General features: G+C 40.0%; 2 protein-coding genes across 2 annotated transcripts in view; one reads left to right on the forward strand and one right to left on the reverse strand.

Annotated features, from left to right (window-relative positions):
• The first annotated feature begins 313 nt into the window (after window positions 1-313).
• On the forward strand, window positions 314-20,316 carry ttc3 (tetratricopeptide repeat domain 3). The gene is made up of 47 exons (XM_068715614.1): window positions 314-415; window positions 1,641-1,699; window positions 1,796-1,841; window positions 2,540-2,696; window positions 2,809-2,890; window positions 3,035-3,088; window positions 3,505-3,637; window positions 3,863-3,948; window positions 4,215-4,309; window positions 4,611-4,673; window positions 4,769-4,823; window positions 5,005-5,170; window positions 5,626-5,656; window positions 5,736-5,817; window positions 5,989-6,019; window positions 6,385-6,436; window positions 7,233-7,314; window positions 7,605-7,754; window positions 8,129-8,209; window positions 8,522-8,631; window positions 8,717-8,843; window positions 9,490-9,612; window positions 9,698-9,796; window positions 10,061-10,153; window positions 10,257-10,321; window positions 10,500-10,636; window positions 10,870-11,190; window positions 11,653-11,928; window positions 12,016-12,065; window positions 12,410-12,460; window positions 12,556-12,635; window positions 12,740-12,895; window positions 13,833-14,388; window positions 14,622-14,690; window positions 15,255-15,404; window positions 15,632-15,771; window positions 16,148-16,216; window positions 16,298-16,394; window positions 17,038-17,141; window positions 17,237-17,321; window positions 17,521-17,622; window positions 17,962-18,173; window positions 18,339-18,453; window positions 18,697-18,810; window positions 19,054-19,158; window positions 19,562-19,654; window positions 20,015-20,316. Exons 2-47 carry the CDS (start codon window positions 1,652-1,654, stop codon window positions 20,123-20,125), a joined length of 5,304 nt encoding a protein of 1,767 aa, XP_068571715.1. The 5' UTR covers window positions 314-415; window positions 1,641-1,651; the 3' UTR covers window positions 20,126-20,316.
• A 740-nt stretch (window positions 20,317-21,056) lies between these two features.
• Window positions 21,057-25,037, reverse strand: part of LOC137876797 (unconventional myosin-VIIa-like) — a 45,726-nt gene continuing 41,745 nt past the window's right edge. Inside the window, exons 40-44 of the mRNA XM_068716598.1 lie at window positions 24,636-24,860; window positions 23,875-23,991; window positions 23,496-23,579; window positions 23,100-23,219; window positions 21,057-22,554 (exon numbers count right to left, since the gene is read on the reverse strand). Coding sequence (XP_068572699.1) covers window positions 22,462-22,554; window positions 23,100-23,219; window positions 23,496-23,579; window positions 23,875-23,991; window positions 24,636-24,860 — 639 coding nt within the window. The 3' untranslated portion in view covers window positions 21,057-22,461. The remainder of the gene's footprint in view (window positions 22,555-23,099; window positions 23,220-23,495; window positions 23,580-23,874; window positions 23,992-24,635; window positions 24,861-25,037) is intronic.

Consider the following 25,037-nt stretch of genomic DNA (forward strand, 5'->3'; position numbering starts at 1 on the left):
TAAAGTACATGTAGTGGATTAGAATTAGGCCCATAAAGTAGCAGAAAATGGAAATATGCAAGTAATAGACCTCAAAATTGTACTTTAGTACAGTGCTTGAGTTAATGTACTTAGTTACTTTCCACCACTGTTTTTTCCACTGCCTCATCCTTCAAAATATATAAAAAAATAAAATCAAGAAATGTCTGACCACCGGGGGCGACGTTCACACCTCGTTGTTTGAAGCCCGCCGAAAACGCAGTAATAGAAGAAGAAAAAGAAGAGGTGTTTTTTAACCGCCCCCGTCCTGTCGCGCGAGCTTTTCTGATTACACGCGGCGCAGCGTAAACTACGTGAACAGTTTTAACTTCCGCACTCTTAACATGAACAGGACAACAGAGCACTGCTAAGGTGTTTACACGATAAATATCACACGGTATGTGTTTTTTTTTTATTAATTACAAATACGTCTGCTTTTTCAAACTGGCGAACGTTAGCTCGTAACAGTGAGTTTTCGCTCGTCTCGTGGGTGTTTTGCCTCGCGATAAAACAACAACAAGCGTTAATTAGTTTGCCAATAAACTAAAGCCACGTTATGAGACAATATAACAAAGTAGACCAACCTACATTTACAACACAGCGTTTTAATGCAGATAACCTCCATACTTCACACTGTAGTCGACACAATGAGAGGGGTATAACAACAATACCGTCTACGCAGAGGTTAGCTAATGAGCTAACAATGCTAACGTAACCAATCGATGAGCAGCGTTTAGCTAAAAGTGACGTCATTCCCCAGAGATATTATTGCAAGCAAACTGTTTTAAAATAATGAAGAAAAAATAATAATCCTGGCATTGTATTGATAGACTACGTCATAATGAATCCTTTCCTAATACGCACACTGTTTGTTTATTTAAAAATTGTTTGCTGTACCCCAAAAATGAGGACGTCATCGCCGTGACTCTGGTATGACGTTAGTTATCTGTTGCTTTGTGTCAAAACGAAACACACCCACACATGAGTGGCGTAATTGAAAGTTAGTAGTTAGTAAAATCGGCCACACCTTAATTTTGGTTAGAAAATATGTGATCGGTCAATACATGGAGATTTTTTGAGAAGTATAGTGGAGGAGGAGATATTTGAATGCTTTATTACTTAAGTAAAAATGCTAATGCCAATCTAATGAAGTCCTGCATTCAAAACCTTAAGTAAAAACTATGTAACAGCAAAATGTACCTAAAGTAAAGAGCTCATTGTGCAGCAAGAGGCCTTTTAAGTAGTTTATTTAACGTAAGAAGGAGGCTTTTCTTAACACTTATCCTTCGGTTTATCTCAAACATTCAACATCAGCACATCTGGAGAGATGTACTTTTCACTGGGCATGAAGGGAATGAAAAACTGTAATCTGAAAAGTAATAAAAATAGTATAATATCTACGCCATGCATAAGGCAATGTAGATTTTTCACATTCATTTGCACATCAGCTGTATTACTATACAACAATAATTTCACTTTGACATTGTCACTTTGCTGAAATACAATTTAGTTTCATATTTTGCAATTGATTTTCATTCAACAATCTGCAACTTTCAAGTCTAACTCACTGCTGCGTGTCTCGTGGAACAGATCTGAGTGATTTAATGCAAATGTTCTCACAGATTTGGACAAAATGTCAGACTCGGATTCTGACTATGAGTGGGAGGACATTAGCGACCGGGTGAGTTATTGAACCAATAATAAGAATAAGAGCGTTCGGCCAACATACTGTTTTCTGTATAAGTGTCACTGATTCTGTTTTTTGTTTCCTCTCAAGACGTATTTGAACAAAAATGACACAATCGTCGCCTTCCGTCCATCAGGTAAGGAACACATGAGTCTTAATGCACCATTCATATTGATATCTAGTGCTACAATGTTGTAGCATCATTATTATACGACAGTATCGGCATGCTTTGATGATATATATATATATATATATATATATATATATATATCCTTTTGTTACTTGAGTATTAACTATTTATTGAGTAATTACGTTTTAAATAACAGGACATCGGCTCATATTAGAGATATCTAAAATCAATACAAACTGAAGATTGGGGTTTTGACATATTTCAAAATGTATGTTTATGGTCTAAATAATTAAGTTACGGTGTTCTTTTAGAAGTTACATATAAATAGATGTGTGACTGTGAGCTCTGACACGCCTGTGACTATCAGATTGCTCTGTAGTGAGTTGTTTGTAAGGTGAGTCACGCCCTGAAACAGGAACTGAGCTTGTTCCAGAAGCTCAGCCGCTCTCCCCTTTGAGCCGTTTCCATTACAATAGGAACCTTGCACTTCCCTGTTACTCGCCCAGGACGGCCCCCTTTAGGGGCCTTGAGAACCACATTCTTTATTATCCTGCTCGGTTACGTCAGACAGCATATGGTTATGCTTATAAAATCCCTGTCCTTAGGATGCAGAGCAGGAAGGTTTTTGAGATGGTAAATTCTCTGTGCTGCTCTCAGCTCGGTGAAACTAAGTGTGTGTTTTCGGCATGTTTTTGTTTCTTTAGACGAGTCGTTTGAACGATGGGTTCGTATCTCTGTTGAGACCAGAAGAGACGCCGGGCAGCGGATGAGAATTTGTGCTTTCTGGCTCCCGATTCTCCTGCAACGTGAAGAGTCGGGCCCGACTGTTTGCTGGGCTTTACAATTAGGTCTGACCTCGAAGTAAGTACACTTATCAATGGGATCTGAACATTTGTTTATAACCCCCCAATTAAAACCACTTTTCATCGTCAATGTTTACGTTGGTAAAGAGTTTGTAACTGTTCCCTTCTAGCGGCAGTCACGAAATAAGTCTGAAGAACCTGAACAGGATAGAAATAGTGGAGGCAATCCTCAGAGCCCTGGAGAGAGGAACCGTAAGTTCATTACTTAGTACTTCAGTGTCGACCACGGAACCATCGGGACTTGAGCTGGGAACTAAAAGTTTTGCTTAGGATCATAATGCAGGATAAACTCTCTACGTATACAAGTTTTTTTGACATGATGCATCTCTGTTCCAGGTGAAAAGGGACCAGACTAAGCAGGTTGTGTTGATAAGCAACATGTTCAACTTGGTAAGTCTGGAATAAGTGATTGAATATGGAAGAGGTTTTCAATGAGTGAGAGTAAAGGTATTTCAAACAATTGCAGAATAGCTTCTCTAGCTTTTGGTTAATAATATAATAATGACATTTATTTGTATGACACCGCCATACATTCAACGCAGTTCAAAAGTGACGTACATCGTGTGGTATCAGCAGATGGCTTGAGTTGAGGTTTTGGGAGCGAAAACGTCCGATTGTTGCATCCCTACAAATTTCCACTGTTCCCTTATCTACAAAAATAATACAAATACTTGAACTTTGTCCAATGCAACAGTCAAAAACATCTCACAGTTGAATAAATACTTGCTGTGTCATTGCCTCTGTAGTCCACATACACAACTGAATGTTCCTCTCTTTGACAACGTTCTCTGACTTTGTACCATCAGCGTTCCTCGGGGGTTTTGGATGACGCGCTACAGTGGTTGGAGCGAACCGGAGAGCCCAATATTCGCCATCGTGTCATGGATCTCGGCCATACATACATGTGCCATACAGCCCTGCACCTCATCTTCACAGAATGTAAGATACAAAACCATTCAACCAGGCATCGTTGACAAGTTACCCACAAGACAGCTCTAAGAAAATCCTGTAAAGAGGAAAACCTGTTTATTCCATGTTCTATTTTAAACTTATCACATTTCATATTATACAACCCATATACATACAGTGTTTGAGGAGTTGTGCTAACACTGAAGTCTGTTGATAGTTAACACACACACACACTTGTCTCTTGCTTTCAATCAGTTGCTAAGTATATTCAGGAAATGGGTTCCCACTTTGAAAGGACGATGAAGTCACTGATGGCTCGACCAGCCGACTATCTAATAGAGGTAAGACAACAACATTTCTGTATGTATCTGATATGTTATTAATCACTGTAGATCCCTCATTAGCGATTTTGATAACACACTTGCTCTTACTTGAGTCCACATATAAGTACTTGCAATACTTCACAGTGGTACACAGAACATCTGTATTTACAATAAGACTTAAAGTTATAGTGAAACAGCTGTTGGAACACTTTTAACTGTCTGCTGTCCTTAAATGGTTGTGTTGTACCTGAGGGAATAATATGTTTGTCGTGTTCCTCATCCAGAAAAGTGAAGAAATGAAGAAGAAAGGAAATGAAAACTTTCAGAAAAAGCAGTATGAAGACGCTGTTAAGTTTTATTCCAAAGCCATCACATTTTAGTAAGTTAATATAATAACACTGTCTTTAAAATGTCCAGGAATACTATCAAATACCTTTTGTGACTCTTGGGTACATTTTAGTTTTTGTTGACACACTCTATTTGATTATGACATGAATGGTGCAGATTATTAGAAACACTTCAATAATATACAAAACCGCCTCAAACTTCAGCCATCAGAGCTGGTAGTTTCACAAAGAAGAGTAATTGCAGGGTAATTGTATTAGATTGTATAGGTGTAACTAGTAATTTGGTAAATCTGTGTCCTTTTTGTAATTAAAATGTTTTTTTTCTCCACCCAGCCCTGACAACCACATAGTTTATGGAAACAGAGCGTTATGCTATATCCGATCTAACAAATATCTGTAAGTACCAGTTATTCCTTTCGTACAGAGTATCGGTAGAAAACGGGTTTACAAGAAATGTTTTGACCCAAACATGACTTTTTAATCTTTTACAGAAAAGCAGTTGGTGATGGAAAATGTGCTACTTTGATAAAACCACTCTGGGCCAAGGTACTAATCTCTTTTTATGAGCCAGTCAACATTAATGTAGTAAAGTAACGGAGGACATCATCCAACATTTATCACACAGACGTTAAGGGCCGCACCATATCGGCGAAGTAGATCCGGTGTTGCTGCAATTCAAGGACTTTTATTTGAAGAGCGAGACGTCGATTCGTGTTTTTGTTCGCAGGGTCACTACCGCTACTGTGAGGCGTTGTTCTCCTTGGGAGAGATCAAAAGGGCGATTGACGCCAACTCAATGGCCCAGAGGCTGTGTAGAGACGACCACGAGGGGTTTAAAGACTTGGAACAACAACACCTGAAGTTCGCTGAAATGCTGATGCCGGACCCCAAAGGTACTTTCACTGCACTGTCATGCTCACAGCAGCACCGCCAGGCATTCTTTATTTTTTTTATCTAAAACAGCGAAAGTACCCAGAAGAGCGAGATCCCCATCGATCTAACAGCACATCTGTAATGCCTCCACACGAGTACACACTATACATTATACTGTGTTTACAAGACATATTTAGTGTCTCTGTACTTCAGGATGTCCAAGTCTTCTCATTTTGATACAGTTTAAAAATCAAAGTTAGAAAAGCAGCTTAACATCTTGAAGCTTTTTCTCATAAATGGTTTGTTTTTCCTTTATAAATTGAAGTGTCTGTCTTTTGAGGTATAATTAAGACCTGATTGTTGCTCATCATGGAGGACAAATAACTAGTTGGCCACGAGTCTGGGCTGAATGATCCCCTCATTGTCTGCTCTCCCTCCATACATGAAACCTGTGTTTATGTGCTTTTGATTTCAGCTGTCCAGCCTAAGAAAGCCCCGAGTAAAAGGTACTCGTCTACACATTAAACAACTTATTTTGACTCATAAATGCTGATAAACTTATAGATTCACTTTTGTTCCCTACAGACCAGAGAGCACCAACAGAGCGCATGCAGTGGAGTCACGAGTAAAAGGTGTTAAAAAGAGTGATCCGACGCCACAGAATAAGGTTTGTAAACATTTCCATCAGAGGCTGTCAGAAATGCATCATTCATTCTTTTAGGTTAAATTAAAATATTCTTTAGTTTTGTCGGTGTAAACATTCGGCTTTTAGAATATAATTGAATCATTCACACTGTTTGTGTGGCTCAGTGGTAATAGTTAACTTGTGTGTCGGCAGGTCACAGATGTTAAACTGGAAAAGCCACCAGGTGAGTTCTTACACTTTCCTTTCTGACCCGGGTTCAGTTCCTGGTTGTGGTGTCTCTTGGTTGTCCAACGCATACAAGCTGAATATTTTTTTGTGTACTAGAGTGTCCACTGTATGCATTTCATATCCTTAAATACACATTGATTTATTTAAAGGTGCCCTGTTTTCAGTGTCTGTGTTGACTCACTGAATGCAAGTTTTAAATCTGCATTGTTTACATCCATGTTTACTAGTAAGCAGCCTTTTTGTATTCTGTCTTGTTTTGTTTTTTATAGCTGTGCAGTAAAATACCTGCACACATAAATTGAAGTTACGATGTTTTGTTCATGACATTTACAAACTTAATGGCTAATATTGTGTTTCCAGGGAAAAATGAAAGGACAGATGGCAGTGCTAAAAACTCCAAACCATCTAAAAGGTTAGTGGAAGCACTTTCACTAAAATCAATGCTTTTATACATTTAAACAGATTCCACGAGAGGACGCCTACAGCCCCAACGTTCTGCTCCAGCTCACTGTTTTTAAAGTGAAAGGTGCACAGATCAGATCAAAGATCATGTACTTGGTGTAGAAATAGTGATTTCCTTACTTAAGGTATTATGATACCAATAAACTTAATTCAGAATATTACAAACTGTTACTTAAATGTTGTCGATGTTTTGTATTTTCGCGGTATCGCGATCGTATGACGTCGTCTTTTGATCTGAAGTGTGTTGCTCAGACCCACAGCAGGAACAAGTACGACTCGATCAATCAAACTTTATTTGTAAAGCAGCTTTCATGCATGTTAACAATTTGAGACCAATGTACTCGAGGCAATAAAACTGATGAAAATTAATTTAAAAAAATGGCTTTAAAAGCTAAAATAACTGTAATACTGGTAAAGCAGCACAGAATAAAACTAGATTAGAAATTGTACAACATAAATACAAGAACACAATTTTCGACTTAAATACCGCAAAGATAGTGAATTATATAATGTAAATACTGTCTATAAAGCATTCTTAATCAAAAGCCTGGTTGAATAAGTTAAGTTAAGTTTACATTTTCAACACTTCTCAGATCCTCAGGCAGACTGTTCCAGCTGCTCAGAGTATAGAAAACATAAGAATCAACATCGTGGCTTGTTTTAATTGATTTATTTGTTATCTGATCTGAGGTCAAAGAATCTTTCCTTTCAGACTGTTTAACCGATTGTACACTCTGTGCTTTCAGTGAGCTTTCTTCAAAGAATGGGAGAGGAACGCCCAGCACACCAAAGAAGAAACCAAAGAGCACGAACCAGTCAGAAGAGGAGGTACGGCCGTGCTTAACATGTCGCGCTCTGCTTCTGTCATATGACCGACATGTTGTCTTTAGTCATGCGTCTGGTGTTAAGACTTCCAGCGCACTGTGTATCAGAAGGAGCCATCGGTAGAGGCACTCAACCCTGCAGATTGTCTTTCTGCTGCACACTACTGTGTGTCAATAGCTTGTATTTAAGAGCATCTTAACTATTTTAGAACATCTAAATGTAGCTTTAAAGTCATAAAATCATCAATAAAGAAGATACCTGACCTGCTCTGTGATGCGTTTTCATCCGATCAGAACCCGAAAGGGGACGACGAATCCGACAAGTGTAGAGAGCTGAGATCGATGGTGCAGGACGCGCACACGGCTCTGACCGACCTGCGCAGCCGCAATGCGGAGCAGGCCTTCAGGAAGGCGCTGGTCCTACTGGAAACCAGCACCCCCAAGGTAGTACACCAGTGATGAGCAAAGACTGTAGCGCTAGTATTTCAAGTACTGTACAAGTTGAGGTACTTGTAATTTGCTTGAGTGTTTTGATTGTACGCAACTTAATTGCAGAGGCTGATATTGTACTTTTTGAAGCCACCATATTTATCTGAGGCCTTTATTTACTAGTTACTTTGCAGATGAAGATTTTAAAAACCTATGAGTGTATGAAATGAATGCATTGTTATACAAAGATCTAATCCACAGTTTAACATTACAATGCATCCGACAGGTTTCTTTGTTTGTGAAAACAGCCTTTACTTTGTCTGTTAGATGTCAGCTTTAAGACTTGCGTTGAGCTTTGAAAGACATCTATTTTCTTTCTGCTTTCTCAGGATCTTGGACTTTCCACATTGGATGAGCTGTTGTTGCTGTACGGCCTCGCCTCAGCGCTCACAGAAATCGGCCAGCTTGAGGTAATTTATGGGTCCATGTAGGCTTGTTAGGCCTGAATGGCCAAAGCAGTCTGTATCAGAGTTCCTACCGATGCATGTGGATAAGATTAGGTTTTTATTGATTCTTAGTTTACAGAAATAGTACAGATAAATATATAAAACAAAGAAGTTATAAGTTGCATAACTGTTCAAAAGTTTTGTACAAAACGGTTTGTTTTGTACTTGGAGAACAACCAAGCTGGCATTATATGGACAGGATAACTCGATCATTTAAATTGTAGCATTGTTTGAGTATTGAATGTCCTGTGAATGTGGTTCCTTTGTTCAACACAGGAACTTGGAGAAGCACAAAGACTTCTTGATAAGATCAAATCCTTCGAGGAGAGGACGTTTCAGTGTCTGGTTTACTATGCCGTCGGCAGGGTGTATCTCAGAGAGAACCGGTACGGTGACTTCTAGTCTTTACCGACTTTGTGCGAGTCGCACCCTTTTTATTGTTTCAAAAACACTTTTTTCCTCCGTTGGCAGGTTTGCACTCGCTCTGGAGCAGTTTTCAGATTCCCTGCAGACGGTGAAGAATCGAATAACCCCGGGTAAACTCACGTGGCCTTGTACTACAGAGATCGTCGAAGAGACACAGCCGGAGAATTTCAAGGTATGTTGTCATCTTAGGTCTTTGTTTTTATGTAATACACACCCTCAGTAACTGTATTCTATGTGATCAGATTTGTATTCCTTCATGCCAGCGATAGCAGTGGTCGGAGGAATTGTGTTTTTGGGGTTACGTATGGTTCATTCTCGTGAATGCAATATCTCAGGAAGGCCTGGAGGCAATTTTTCTCAAATTTGCCACAAACATCTACGTAAACTTGAGAATGAACTGATTAGATTCGGGTGCTTAAAGGTCACTGTGGCCTCACAAAACACATTTTTTGGCCATAACCCAAGAACTGATATGCTAAATTGGATGAAAGGACATTTTGAACAGACATGATAGTAAACCGCAACATGACTCTACAGACAGATATTAAAGATATTTGAATTAATAGAATAAAAAATATATAATAAACACAATACAACAAAGTATATAAAAGTAGCACTGAAGGAAATTTAAAAAGGAAAGTGTCTGATCAAGTAAGACCGATATCAGTTAATTTAATCTAGATCTTAACATTTATCAGCATCAATCACTTGGCAGCAGTAGAATAACAGACTGTATTTATGGCTGATATGTCTCTACTCGATACACAAATTGTGATTGCTTATGCGACTTACCCTACTTGCATCTTTTCTTTTTTTAGGAAATTCTGGAGGATGCTATAGAGTTGTGCAGGTTTCCTCCTGTTCCTGATGCCATTTGTCGACTAGAGAAATGCCTCGTCCCTTTGAAAGCTGAAATCTACTTAACTGACCCAGATTTTAAGGTAACACAGACGGATACGTTAGTTTTGGAATTTAACGAATAATAATAATTATCATTATTATAACGCATAAGCCTTTTTTATGTAGGGCTTCATTCGAATATGCTGCTGTCAGAGCTGCATTGTTGAATACCACACCGCCTGTTGGAAGACCCTCAAGACATCATCCTTTGATAAGAATGAAAAGGTACATTTTCTGTTTCTTTTTGTCATGATCACAGGGGTGTTACAGGTCATGAAGAACCTGGAAAAGTCATGGAAAATTAGCTTCATTATTACCTGTGTAATAGAGAATGTATGGTCATTAACTGTGCCTCAAAGTCATGGAAATGTATTAGTAATGTTTGATTCCTCTGAAGCTGAAGTATCCAGAGTCGGTGTGTTTTTTTCACTTTGGAGAGAGCTTTTGCTTGCTTCAAGTCTTAAATTATAATTTTTTTTTGTGTTCCAGGAATTCCTGCAAGACCCGTGTTTGACTCCAGACTGTGTCGGCCAAATCTGTAATATCAAAATCTTTGGTCCGACGGGGCTGATAAAGTGTAAGGTAAGAGGATTCTCCGCACAGCGAGGTGAAGCTTTTGAGAGTCTCTGTGCTCATGAATGAGTCACAGGATCGGTGTTGACCCGAGTCTCTTGTTTCTCTCCAGTTCGAAGCTCCCATCGCCAAACCACAGACTCTGAAGAAGCCCAAAGTGAATCAGAAATGCACGAGGTGAGTCGAGTTCACTTCATGCCGGTGACTTGAGTGTAGCTGCAGGAGTCAGTCGGGCCACAAGACGGCGATGACGATGTAGTTTGGTTCAGTTAGTGGACGGCCACTTTAGAGGATCATATAATTGACAAGTACTTGGTTTCTAAATAACTCCCCTTTTCTCTTTTTCAACGTTCAGTCTAAAGAAGTTAAAATCAAGAGAAGTGCACAAGCTCAAGAGGAATCAGCATAAGCAGTCGTTTCTAGAAAAGCAGGCGATCAACGATGAGATTCTGCAGCAGAAAGATGACTCGGCAACCCACAGTCAACAGAAAGGTACGCTTCTAACATCAGCAGCATGTCTGACACGTAGCTCTGTACCCAATAGTCTGAAGCTTCATTCATGTTTAAACACGTTTCTCCTGCAATCTGCACGGTGGCAGATACAGATTAGGCTACTCTAATATTATTAGTGTTTTATGGTTTGTTACTTTTTGTTTCCAACTCTCGGGATCCAAACGTTTCCAGTAACAAGTGTTGATCAGTCCATTTATATCCACTGCTTTCAGCCTGGGTGCTGTACAGGGACAGAGTCCTTCTGCAGATCAGCGAGAACATGGAGCTGCTGAGAGAGGAGAAGGGCCTCCACGTGTCGCTCCTGACCGACAGTCTGAAGCCCTGGCTGGAGCTGGACTCCTCGAGGGGCAACCAGGTAGCTGGGAGGATTCTGAACTGGCAGCAGGAGCCGCTGGAGACTCTGAGCGACGTCGTTGAGCTGCTGTTGGAGCGGAAGAACAGGGTTTGGGCTCGTGTCCTAATACAACTACTCAGTGGCTGTCTGGATATAAATCCCAAACTCAGCAACTGGGCGCTCCAGCTCAACAATGCAGGTCAGCGTCAATCATGTTCCTCTTAAATATCCTTCAAGCGAAGTGGAAGTTGAGTGGATAAATTTCAGGGTGTAGTTAAATTTGAGTCTATCAGACTTTTACAAACGGGTCACTTTGAGTTCCACTTCAGTGTTGATCAAAGGAAGTTAGCAATCAGCTGTTATATTGATTAAAAACTGTATAACTGAGGGATTCTTGTCTCTTTCTGCACTTTCCATGATCAGTCTAGTTGAACCGTTGCACAGCGGTTTGTTCCCCACGTACGAAACAAACGCTTCATACGGATCAATTCTATTTGTAAACGGGACTTTCTAAAAGTCTCAAAGCATGACGGACCATTCGACATATAGAGTAGTGCTCTCAGCTTTCTGACTGGACCCAGTCAAGCTCTTGTGGCACACAGAAGTCATGTAAAAAGCGGCGTGTTGTGAAGTCTTACCACCTACCTGCTGCTTTCTTTAGGTCTGAATGCTGCGAAGTCCTTCATTGAGCGCTACGCGGAACACTTGGAGCAGCTGGATCTGGCTTTTCTGCTCAACTTTGGTCCGTTGCAGGACGTGATTATAGAGAAGCTCGGCACTAGGCCGGAGCTTTTTTCAAGCGCTGGCTTGACGGTGACTGAATACCTAAAACAAGCCCCAGCGCATGACATGAGACTCTTTATCTGGACTCTAGAGGAGCATAGGGCCGAATATGTCACCTGCCACCATATACTGGACGACTATTTTGATATGATGGGTGTGTATATTTAACTTTTCTAACATGTGATCTGAAAGATTGTTCATTTGTCGCCGATGATTTGACTTCCTGTTCTTTATTTTTCAGATGGACATTGTTCAGTCTTAAAAAAGTCTGATGAAAATCAAAATCAAAATGTAAGTCTTTAGAAACACTGAAAATGATATTACTGCCAGTTAGCGTAGCTTAGCACAAAGACTGGAAACGAATGGGAACGGTTAGCACCGAATGTCTGCACATCTTAAAGTCTTTAAAAAAACATCAAATTTTGTAGCGTCGGTAACAAAAAAAGGCGCTGAAAAGTTTTTAAAAGACTAAATTTCATTCACAAAGGTCTTAAATATTTTTTTTTTGTGGACTGTCAGGAAATGTGAGATCTTTTTAAAGTATATTAATTAAATTCAAATTTCCCAAAATGCCTTAAACGTGATTTAACTGTGTGGCTCTTCCTGATCCCTCATTCAATTTGTTTGAATTTCAGAATTCTCCTATGAAGAGTCGAGGCCGGAAAAAGAAACAGAGAGAGCCAAAAGTGAGAGAGTGATTCTGGGTGTGACTGATTTGCTTGTGAAGAGAATGTGTCTTATTGGCTTCAATCCAAAGTGTTTCCTCTCCTCTTCCATTCAGGGCGTTATTGTTTTGTCTGGGATGAGAGCTCCGACTCCGAGAGATGATTGGGAACAAGACTTATTTGAAGATGACTCTTTGTAAGTTCTCCCCCATCCTCCACGTCGAACGCACATATTATATTTGTAACTGTAGTCATAACAACGGTTTTTATGTCTAACGTTGAGAATTCGCGTGTCGACAGATCATTCCTTCACCCCGGTGATCCGTTCAGCGTACCGAGTCACCTTCGAGAGCAAGTGGCTGATTTTGACGACCAGTACAACGGCACGAGACACAGAAGTCACTATAAACAGATTTTGGACAACAACCCCGACCCGACAAAAGAGAGTTTGTATGAGTAAGTCCACGCTGTTGTTCACTGCTGGAATGTAACCAAGTACATTTACTCGAGCACCATCCGGAAGTACAATGCTTCTTCTTCTTCAGTGTTTCCATTTTATGCAACTTTATCCTTCTACTGCACTACATTTATATGTTACTTTTGACATAATATCATATGATATGATGCATTACTATACTTCTAATCTACCCAGAATAATGCAATAGTGTATAATGATATAACAATATAACATTCTGCTTTAAGTGGATTTTGTTAATAATACTTCTGTACTTTTACTTCAGTAATGTTTTGAATGCTTGGAGTATTTTATGTATTAGACCGTGGTGTTTCTACTTTTACCCAAGTAAAGGATCCGAGTACTTCTTCTGTTTTGATACTTTGAAAATAGCAGTTTAAAACTACTTTAATTCAATGTTTTCGATATTTTCACCGCCACTAGTCCACGAGTTTATCCATCACAGGTAGTTTAGTTCTTGGATGAAATGTATAAAAATCCTAAACCCTAGAAGGTTGAGCTCCTTTAAACTATTAACTAATGGTTGTTTTCCTTATAGATTAATCTGCGGATTATTTTCTAGTTCATTTGTTAGTTTAATTGATTGAGTTTAATTGAAGATTGATTGTTTGGTTTGTAAAAACAGTTAAAATAGTCGTAACAGTTACTCAGAGCCCAAAGTGACACCTTCACAGTGTTTGCTTTGTCCACCTCAACATTACGACTAATGCATTATAATTATTAACATTATTAAATAGAAAAGCAGCAAATCTTCACATGTATGAAGCTGGATCCATAAAATGTTTTTACAGGACAAATTACTTGACGATTAAAATTCCTCGAGTAAAGTACTTGAGTAAATGTACATCGTTGCACATATAGTATTTTTAATGCATCTTCTCCCTTTTTGATTTTGACCGTTTCATTGTGTCTCTGCAGCTACTTTGCTCAGATCTTGGAGGAGCACGGCCCGCTGGTTGCTGAGGACCCTCTGCTGGTGGGTGAACTGGGGAATTTCCCCTCCGTGGCTCAGATGAAGCTCCAGGAAACGGGCGGCTTTGAGGCCTTCCTCCTGGAATCCCTCCGCTTCATAAAGATGGGGAGGTGCATCGGCCTGGCGAAGCACGCCGTCTCCCTGCAGCAGGCGGTACGCGGAGCCGGTCTAGACGACTTGGATGTAATAGCGGACCCCGGCTCGGACTCTCGGGGTTTGGATGAGGGTCATGAATCTGCTTTCACAAGCTCTCTGGACAGTTATTCTTCTGCACAGACTGACGTCTATCCCGCCCTCCCAAATCCTTATGTAATAGGCTCCCAGCCTCCTCCGCGGGGCGAGCTTTACCTTTGGGCTATTGATGACAGACAATCGGAAGCCCCTTACGTTTTACCTAATGACTATGGGGAGCTGGATCTGGATCTGGATGATGGACTTTTAGAAACCTCGTCGTCAACGACAACTGAGGGAAGCTTTTTGAAGAAACATGCAGAAGTACAGGTTAATACCAAACATTTCAATTAGTGGCAATCTCAAAGATTTTCATTAAAATAAATGTAAATTTGCTTTCTGTTACGTGTGTGTGTGTGTGTGTGTGTGTGTGTGTGTGTGTGTGTGTGTGTGTGTGTGTGTGTGTGTGTGTGTGTGTGTGTGTGTGTGTGTGTGTGTGTGTGTGTGTGTGTGTGTGTGTGTGACACATTTGAAATGCTCTTTTCTTTGTTTCGGTCTCTCAGACGTGTCAGGAGTCCATGAGGAGTGTTGCAGTGAATACAGAGATTCATAAGCGTTTTGAGAGCTGCCCGGTGAGTTCAGTATAACTTCATGCATTACCTGTATCTGTGTAAGTAGAGCTGGGTGGTTTGATCTACAGCAATGCGTCATATTCTATAAGATCATCACATGTTTGTAGCGTCGCTGTCCTGAGAGAACCATGCATGTCTAAAAAGTCAACTTTTTATGAGATCAGAAAAACAGCCTTTTTTTGCCAGCATATACAAGAGGCTTTTTTAATTAATTTAGCTTAAGAAGTAGGAGGATTGTCTCAACACATAAAGCAACACTTCATCCTTCAATTCATCACAAACATCAACACATCTGGAGGTATGTGGTTTTCACTGGAAGAGAAGACAAATGCAGTGGAGTATAAAGAACAATATTTACCTTTTGAGATGTACTGAAGTAGAGAGTATGATAAAATGGGATCACTCAAGTAAACTATACGTACCTTGAAATGTGTACTTGAGTACAGTACTTGAGGTAATGTACTTAGTTACTTATCCACAGGAACTGATCCCGATACAACAGTTGAATTGATCAGTGTAGCTCTGTGGTAAAGTGGTCGTAGTTGACTCTGTTGGTTCTTCCAGGGTCACATCAACATGAAGCAGAAGAATAACAAGAAGTTGGAGCAGCAGATCAAGAAGATGTCGAACGGCTGCGACAAAGTCAACCTGAGACACGAAGAAGACGTCGCTGTCCTTAAGGGAGACATTCAGAAGATCACAGCCAATATACAAGTAGGTCCTTAAGTTCCAGTTCCAGTTCTAGGGAGTTTATAAGATAGAATAAACCTTTATTCATCTGTAATGTTATATATTTGCTTCATGAAATGAATGGGGGAAAAAAAAAAAAATACAAATGTGACAGAATATGTCAAGAAGCCTTTAAAGGATGAAGCTAAGATAATGTAGAAAAATACAACAACAAATGCAATATGTGTTATTGGCTGTCTTCTCTCGTCAAGGTGACCGATAAGGAGCTGGCACTGTTCAGGCAGAAACTGGAAGAGGAGGTGAAGAAGGACCAGAAGGAGAAGAAGGCCAACCAGGAAGGACTGAAGGCCCTGAAGACGGCGATCGAGGAGCTGGTGGAGCAACACGGGAGGTGAGAGGGAAGCTGATGTGCTGCAAAGTAACTAAGTACACTACACGTTGTGTAGTATTATCTGTACTTCTTCCAGACTGAAGTGGTGAAAAGTACAACAAAGCAGCTGCAACATAGAAGTGATGAACACATGAATGCATCAATAATTATAATATTTTGTTTACTAATATGGAAGATATGAGTACTTGTGACTTATGATCACCTGGGACATGATTATGTTTATGTACTGAATTTATGTATTTGTTTATTTATTGTTGCAGCTTGAACGTGACTGTTGTATATTCATTGTATGCACAGATACTGCAAACAAAAAGCATCAAGAAATGATTGATTTCTAATTCTCTTTTATATATTCGTGTCTTATTTCCATCCACAGTCTTTCCCAGAACATCCGAGAGAAGAAAGCCAGCTTTGACTCAAAGTTGAGAGATTTCCTTGAGTTGAGGTAAGCGTTGAGCAAGGAGTTGATCGTGAAACTGAAACTGAAGATCCTCGACTCTTTCGTTAACTCCTCGTTTCCTTTCAGTAACCAGTCAGCGGCTGAGAAGATGAGCCTGGACGATGAGATCAAGCGCTGTAAGCTCTCGCTTTCCTCGGCGACCAGGAGGTCTCAGACAGCTCAGGTAGCTCCTTAATACTTAACCCCGATCAGACGGCTTTCATTTAGTCACTTACTTCTTGACATTTAGTGAAGCCAATTACTGAACAAAAATAGAAATGAACTCATTTCATGTTTGGGACTGTCGGCACAGAATATGAGCATCTTTTCTTTCTTTTTTTGCCTGTAAAGTTTTGTTTATTGAAGGATGCTCAATTCACAGTGCGATTACAAAATGTATGATTCATAAACTTTACCATTTATAAAGAGATATATTTAAAAGAAAGGAAAAATACACAGATGTTCAGATACACGCAAATGTACTTTTAGAGAATATTCTAATTTTAACTCAAATCAACTTAAATATATATTCTAGTCAGATAGTGATCATGACATATTACTGATAATGAACCTAACCTATATAAATACACACGCGGTATATATGTACTGTGTATATGTACGCATATAACTGCCACAGTAATAGTTCACACATGCATATGAATATAAGCAGCGACCGCTTGTGTGTTTAAATAGCGGCGTCTTTTATCCAACACTGCGTGAACAGTGGTTGAGCCCGAGGCCCCGCTGACTCCTCACAGTTTGTTCAAACTATTGCCGCCAGTCGAGTTTAGTAAAGGACTTGATCGTCGGTCGCTGTGCTCCTCCAGGTGTCGGTGGTGGAGAGCTGTCGGGATCAGGGTTTGTTCGGCCTCTACAGAGAGCTCGCCATCAGCAAGGCTCTGCTCACCAAACTGGAGGAAGCGGCTCACAGGTCAGAGAGCAGTGAGACCACAGCTTTCATTCAGAATAGACCAGCTAAGTGTCAGGTTCATTCATTGTGTGAACGTCCTTTCATCCGGTGTCCAGATACCCAAACCCAGACCTGGACATGACCAGGAACAGCTGGAGAGTTAATGTCCAAGAGGTTGAAAAGAAAATCTCCGCTGCTGAGGTACACAAAGTCATTTTCTATCTAGCAGCTACAGAAGTTTTATCAACGACAGAAAAGCTCAGAATTGATCAGATGTCAGCTGCTTGTTAATTATTTGTTCGGAGTGTCCAGGACCCACGGGATCAATGATCCATGTTGGGACGCCTTGACGTTTGACGTGTTAATCCAGATGTTGAGTAACACTTTATATTTTACACAGGCACAGTACAAGGAGCAGCTGGATCAAGTGAAAAACGGCAGGAGACTCAGTGAATTGCCTCCAGTCAACGTCAACAGCCAGTCTGAGCCTCCAGCGGCACCAGTAAGACAACCAGTCTAACCAGCACAGCATGTGTCATGGGTTAACTAGCTCCAAGACGTTTTATATCATCCTCAATAAACACCTTGTTATTATTTGTTCTACAAAATAAGCAATCACTACTTCTACCTGCTACAACTACTACTTCTACTGCTGTTACTACTTCTACTCCTAAAGTAACTGCTACTTTAGTTACTACTGCTATTACTTCTACTGCTCCTGTTGCGCCTCTACAGGATAAAATGGCTCAGATTTTAGAAATGGTTGCAAACTCAGTGGTTATTTCCCAGTAATTTACCACTGATTTAAAAGTGTTCTCTCTCTCCTGCCTTAATGTTGCAGTCAGTGGCAGCCACAGAGTATTCTCCTCCATCTTCATCCTCCCACGGCGCTCCCCCGGCCACCACCCCCCCGCCTGCAGCTGAAGCGGCAGCGGCCGCCGCTCAGCCTCCCGCTCAGCTCAAACCTCCGGCCAGAACTCTGGAGCCTCAACGCAACACCGTGTTCGACAAGTCCATAGAGTGCCTGACCAGCATGTTCCCCAACTATACGAGGTAACGCCGGAGCTCTAATGCCAAGTTATACACACCTTAGACCTCCTACTGGAGGAAGAAACGCTGCTTTTATGGTCATTTTATCTTCTCACAAACAAAAGAAGGGAAACGTTGCGCGTTGAATCTGGCAGCTTTACACACAATGCGTTGTGTGTTTGTGTTCAGGTCAGACTTGACGAGGTTTGTCCAGGAGTTTCGTTCATCCAGCGGTGGAAGCCTGAACAGCATGACGATGCACGATATGGTCAGTGGAGTGACTCAGCTGATCATTGACCATCAGGTAGGTTTTTAAAGGTCTAAACTAAAAAAAAAATTGTTTTGATTTTAGCGAGAATCTGTACCAAACAAAGATGTGTTCTCAAGTCTAGAGTCTGTTTGCTGCTGTATTATATATTTCTGAATCCTGTACATTGGAATATTCAGGCCACAACTGGACCTGTGAAGACCTCCAGTATTGATTCTCCTGGTTAGTCCTCATCTTAAAACGCGTCACATTGATTGTTTTGGCTTCTTTTCCTCACAGGAGAAGCCTAAAGCTGCCAAATCGACCAAGGCGCGTGGGATCCCCCCCGTGTGTACCACCCCGCCTTTGGTCGCCCCGGTCTGGCTGCAAAAGAGAGACACACAGTCCAACGTAGTAAGTCTTTTTATCTTAGAAAATATTTTTGCTTCAATCCATATTTGTTGGCGTTTAACCTTTTCAAAAACAACTTGTTCCACTCCATGTTCAGGACAATGTGGTAATTTGGAGGTTGTCTGACAGAGGTCCTCTCCCAGAGGCTTCTGTTACGAGAGCCTGTGAAGACTAGCATTGATCCGTCTGGTTAGTCCTCATCTTAAAATGCGTCACATTGATTGTTTTGGCTTCTTTTCCTCACAGGAGAAGCTTAAAGCTGCCAAGAGTCCAGCTCAGTACACCGCCCCGCCTTACGCCTACCCGGTCTGGCATCCCCCCGAACAGAAGAGAGACGCACACTCCAACGCAGTAAGTCCAAAAAAACCCCAAACATCATTAGTATGAATGAGTTAAAGAAAAGAAACGTTTCCTATTGGTGCTTTTAATCTTCCCTTTGTGCTTCTGTAGGCTATAGATTGTGTCACAGAGCAATTATAACATATTTCTGATTTTAGAAAACATGACATGACAAAACATGACATGACAAAACATGACATGACATGACATACAGTTTTCATTAACAGGTTTATTAACTGCAGAGACCAAAACTGTCTAAACATGTCTGTCTGCTATAAGGCTGGGCATTTCAACACGATGAGTTGTATTCATGAAAGAAAGTTGATTTAATAAAAAAAAGAGCAACTTTTAATCCGACAAATAACTTTTATTAAAATTGTGTGTGTGTGTGTGTGTGTGTGTGTGTGTACTGCAGCTGAACATCGAGGATCCTTGCATCATCTGTCACGAGGACATGAATCCGATCGACATCTGTGTGCTGGTGTGCAGACACAGCTTCCACAACGAGGTGAGCAGAGGCTCTTCAACCTGCTTCATGTACCTTTAAATCACCTGCTGTAGCTTAACACGGGTTTTATGAGTTAACAAAATGTTATAATCCTGCTTGACTTTTTTATTTTTTTTAATGACTTGAGTCCAGTGATTTAAAAGCAGCCTGGTTTTCGCGACAGAAGTATTTTTTTTATATGAATTCAAGAAATGCATGTTCATACTTCAGTTTTCCTTCAGTCTATGACTATTAACAAGGGCTATTTTTTTGTGTGAAACCTTTAGACCATGACTTCTGTTTTTGGTTTTAATGTGCATCGTGTGTGTGTGTGTGTGTGTGTGTGTGTGTGTGTGTGTGTGTGTGTGTGTGTGTGTTCAGTGTATCCGGTCGTGGTTGAAGGAGCAGAGCACCTGTCCCACCTGCAGAGACCACGCATTGCTGCCTGAAGAGTTCCCCGCTTTGTCTGGTAGAAGACGCCAAGCTCCGTGATCAGCCGACCCTCCCTAATCTTCTCCTCAGTTCCCCACACACGTATGCTTTTATCTTATTTCTGGTTTGGTTTTGTTTTTTTAAATCACAATTTTCATTATAATCTAAAAAGGCCATCGTTTTATTGTTTTGTTAAGATGTTCAAAGTGATGTTTCTACAAATTGAATAAACTAAAGCATCTTGTGTTTGAGATCGTCTCTGTCACATGTTTGTCCGTCACGCCTCAGATGGTTCAGAGTTTAATACAATTTGTGATCTTTTAAAATGGTTAATTAAGAGCTCTGGAAAACATTAAAGTAAGTTGACCATGAGTCATGGTTGTTTTTGACAAATTGACTGAATATTCATACCAATAAGCACAACAAAATCTAAATATTTTAAAATGCCAGCGTCTCAAAACGTCTTAATAATTTACTTAAAATAATGATTATTAAACGGAAATATAACAAAAGGAACAATTAACAATTTTGGTTATCATTACTGACATACTATAATCTAGCATAGTATGTGGTCATTTTTTTTTTTTTTTTTAGAAGTCATAGTATAGTATGTAAAATGGTATTAAAAATGTCAAAGTATAGTAAGTCATTAAAAGTCAGTACAGAAAGTCAAACTATCTTCTAAACAGTTACAGTATGGAATGTTGAAAACGTCATGTGTATGTCAAAAATAGTCTTAGTACTGTATGTTAAAGTATAGTTGGATAAAATACAAAAACATCATAGAATGTCATAAAAAGTCATTGTATAGTATTTCAAAAGTACTGTAGTATAGTATGGTTTACAGTGTCATGATTAGTCTGAGTATGTTCTAACGAGTTCAGCAGTATTTTCAGCCACTTCATGTCTTGTTCATGTTCAGTCTGCTCCAATAATCTGATATCATTCAGGTTACTGAGCAACACATACTTATTAAGAAAATAAACATCTATATGCTATTTGCAAAATATCATTTATTCACGTCTACATAAGGATGTGTGGTCACATGGTCCAAAAAAACAGTGTTATGATTACGACTCGATCTTTAATACAAATCAACGCTAATGGTTCGTACATTTAGAAAAAAAGACAGCATTCACCATCTACAGCATATGGATACATGTACACGCTCTAGAAAACAGCAGCTACTGTGGCACGCATGTGGTCTGTTTCTGTGCACATGCATGACTAAATGTAATAAAAAAGAAAAGAAAAGGAATCATTGCGTTATTTTTAAATAAGTTTAAATCCAGATTGCCTTATTCCTCTTAATAAACCCAAATTTGACTGCATACGTTGTCAAACTGGCACTTTATTAAATAAACAAAAACGACCCGAGCTGAGATCTGAAGGGTCCTTTTGTTATGGCGATATTTAAAGATTGAAAAGTGACTCTTATATTTGATGCCCGTTTGGTAAACTTAAAACAACTCTGAGCATAAGTAAGGATGAAAAGACGAAGCTACTTCACAACACAAACTAACAAGTTCTCTTTTCGGGGGGATTTTCCAATTGTTTTAGATATTTTTCTTCTTTTTTTTTTATAAAACAAGAATTAGAAATCAGATTTTTAATCGTATCTTGTTTTTGTAAATCAAACAAGAAGCTAGAGTACCGCTTTGTTGTCTTAACGCTGACGTCGGCATTTGAGAAGACAGAGTTCTGTCTCAAAAACAATAGTTACATTCAAAGCTTGTTACATCAAACAGCACAGAGATTATGAATATGATTATGATAACATAATGACAACCGTTCAAAAGCTTGGAATCACCTGCTTGGTTGATGTTTTTTCTCCTTTCTTTCCTTCAATGATTCAGACTCCAATTGTATTATTTACATTTGAAATAGTTTCTGCGCCAAAAGAGGAATAATCAAATTATATTTTGCACTTGGCGCTCAGCTTCCGGTTTCTTCTATTCTTATTGAACGTCGCTCAGAGGGATCTTTTCTCTCGTTCCGCTCTTTCTATCGTCTGGTTGGCAGGAGATGACAGACTTTGAACGGTGTGTAAAAAGCGCAGCAGATAATATGACGGTCGGTTTACGGTGATTATAGTGCGGAAAGAAAGAAAGCCGTCCAAATTGCCGTGTCACAGGTGGGAAAAGATCATTTAAAGGCAACAGGTGAGTGTTTTTTTTTTTTAAGACAGGGCCGATACATAATAACATAAATGAAAACGTTGGCATTACAGTGACACAGACACCTCGATAACCACTTTGTGAAACAATTCACACAGTTACGTATGAAATAAGAGCTTTTTTTTTTTTTTGTTGACATGCATTCAAACTGTGCATGTGTGAGGATGGATGGATGGGTTGGTTGGTTGGTTGATTGACCGTACTTTCCGGCCGCTCCGCTCACTTGCTGTTGCCCCGGGTGGTTCGCTGTTTGGTCATCGTCGTCAGCATCTGGCTGATGTAAGAGGTCAGGAGGTCGTCCATTTTGTAGCCCTGCGTGGTTCGAGGACAGAGGGTTAAATATGCTGTGCTGAAGAGATATTTATGGATTTGGATGTATGGCTCTATTGTTTTATTTTTTTCCGACGTGATGAGAAAAAAAATGGTTATGCACTTGGTTGTTCGCATTAAAAGTGACAGCAATAGTTTCTCTTTCTCACACTCCTGATAGGTGTGTGTGTGTGTGTGTGTGTGTGTGTGTGTGTGTGTGTGTGTGTGTGTGTGTGTGTGTGTGTGTGTGTGTGTGTGTGGGGGGGGGGGGGGGGGGGGGGGGGGGGGGGGGGGGGGGGGTTACAGAGCATAATGGCGCCTCAAGTGTAGACTTCCCTCTCTCAATATTTGATGTTTTCAAATCGTTGTTCAGGTCTGAACTCAAACCTAGGAGCATTGGTTCAGTGATGAACCGTTTCAAATGTATATTAACATATTTTAAACTCTCAAAACTCTTTTATTTTGAAAGCGAAATGCCCACTAACAGCTTCATTTCCTGGTTATTCTGGTGGCGGGTAGCGCTTCATGTCACACAACCAGTGGCTCACCAGTGAGGTCTCACACAGCAGCTTGCTGCCTCGGACCAGGTTTCCGATGGTGATGTGGAAGTACGTGTTACCGCTGCTCCAGTTGGAGATCTTGGTGAAGGGGTGAGTGGTGAGGATGTCCTGCAGGCAATGCAACAACTGAGATTAGACACAGATTACACACACCCTGTTGTGATACAGGCCTCACACTGTGAGACAGCTCGTGTACTTTTGATTTCAGGCGAATCAAATCAAATCAAAATATGTTGCCTAAGATTCACGGCGATGTGTAGATGTAGCTTAGAGTGTATTTTTGTGAACAAGATTTAACTTGCTTTCAGCATTTGGGTGACAGAAAACTAATAATTTAGATTATCTGTATTTTGCAAATATTTCATAAACCGCGTGTCGACCCACCTTAGACTTAGGATCAATGAGACTGACTCCGTGTTTGTTGATCGCTATCAGGAGGGTTTCTGGGTAATTTGGATCAGTTGTTTGCTGCAGGAAAAAAAACAAAAAAAACTTTTTACACAGTGCTGAACAAAAAAAAGTTAGATTCTACTTCTATAATGTGTTATCATAGATTCAATGAATGTGTACATGCATGCAATATATTACTCTGAAATAGACCATTCTGCATAACTTTCACTCCTGATGCTTTAAGTATTTCTACACCTTAGTGTTGAGGTAAAAGATCGGATTACTTCATCCACCAACATAACGAAAATATGCAACAACTGCTAAACGTTCACTTACATCCCTCTTTTTAGAAAACAGTCACTAACGTCTTTACCTTGACTTCAAAAAAGGCAGAACCAAACGTGGTCCACTTGTAGATCAGTTTGAGGAAGGAGAGTTTGGCTTCTTCTCGAGTCTTTCCTGAGTGCTTGTTGAACAGCGACATGATGCACTGAGAGGGAAACACACATTCATTAACATTCATTCATTCATCATGTTTACACACAGTAGCCCCCCCCCCCCCACTGGCTTACATTTAGTGAAGATATATTAAGACGTTACTACATTTGAAATACATTATTACAGAATTAATTACATGACTTCTTGTAAACAGACTGATGGTTTGATTTAAAATTGATGTGTGTGTGATTTTGTGTTGTACGAAGGTTAAGAGGGCGGTTTCAGCATACATCTTGTATATATTTTTTAAACCTATTGTGTCATTGTTATTGGGCCAATTTCAATATTAGAATTTCAGTATAGACTCAGTATATACTAATCTACTCTAATGTATTATTATTTAAGTAAATATATGAAGTCAAAACACAATAATTTAGAAAATACTTAAATTCCGAATGACTTCGCAGTTTATGACCAAACTTTTTGAACGGCCAACCAAGATTATTAAATACAAAGTTGCCAAGGTTTTACCCATGCATGGCGTTGCCTTTGGGATGGCAACGCCACCTAGCTCCAGACTGAAGTATCTCAACCGTTATTGGATGGATAAGTCATTCCATTTGGTTCAGACATTCATGGTCTTCAGAGGATGAATAACAATACATTCTGTCTGCTCTAATGCGTCATGCGTCTCACCCTCTTCCAGTCGTCGGGGGACAGATGTCTGATCTGGTCCTGAGGGACGAGGTCCTTCAGGATCTTGGAAATATTCTGAAAGTGGATTTTGTCATCCTCAAACTTCACCCTGTAGATCAGCGCTGCCAACTGGTGCACCTCCTCCCTCAGACACTTGTGGTAGCCTCGCAGGTACTTAGGCAGCTCCTGTAGAGAGAAGACAGTCTCTGGTAAGATACTGCATGTCTGTATGTGTGAAGTTTCACATTTAAATTGAAATGGATTTACTTAAGGTTGTCCCTAAACGTACACAGACCTTTCAAGCTCCATTCAAATGATCTACATACAGTTCCTGTAGATAGTGGTGGAATATAATTAAGTACATTTACTCAAATTTGATTTATTTGCAAAAAACTTTCACAA

The sequence above is a fragment of the Cebidichthys violaceus genome, unplaced genomic scaffold (assembly GCF_023349555.1).
Source record: "Cebidichthys violaceus isolate CVI_PGR_0920_01 unplaced genomic scaffold, fCebVio1.0.p SCAF_20, whole genome shotgun sequence".
NCBI lineage: Eukaryota > Metazoa > Chordata > Actinopteri > Perciformes > Stichaeidae > Cebidichthys > Cebidichthys violaceus.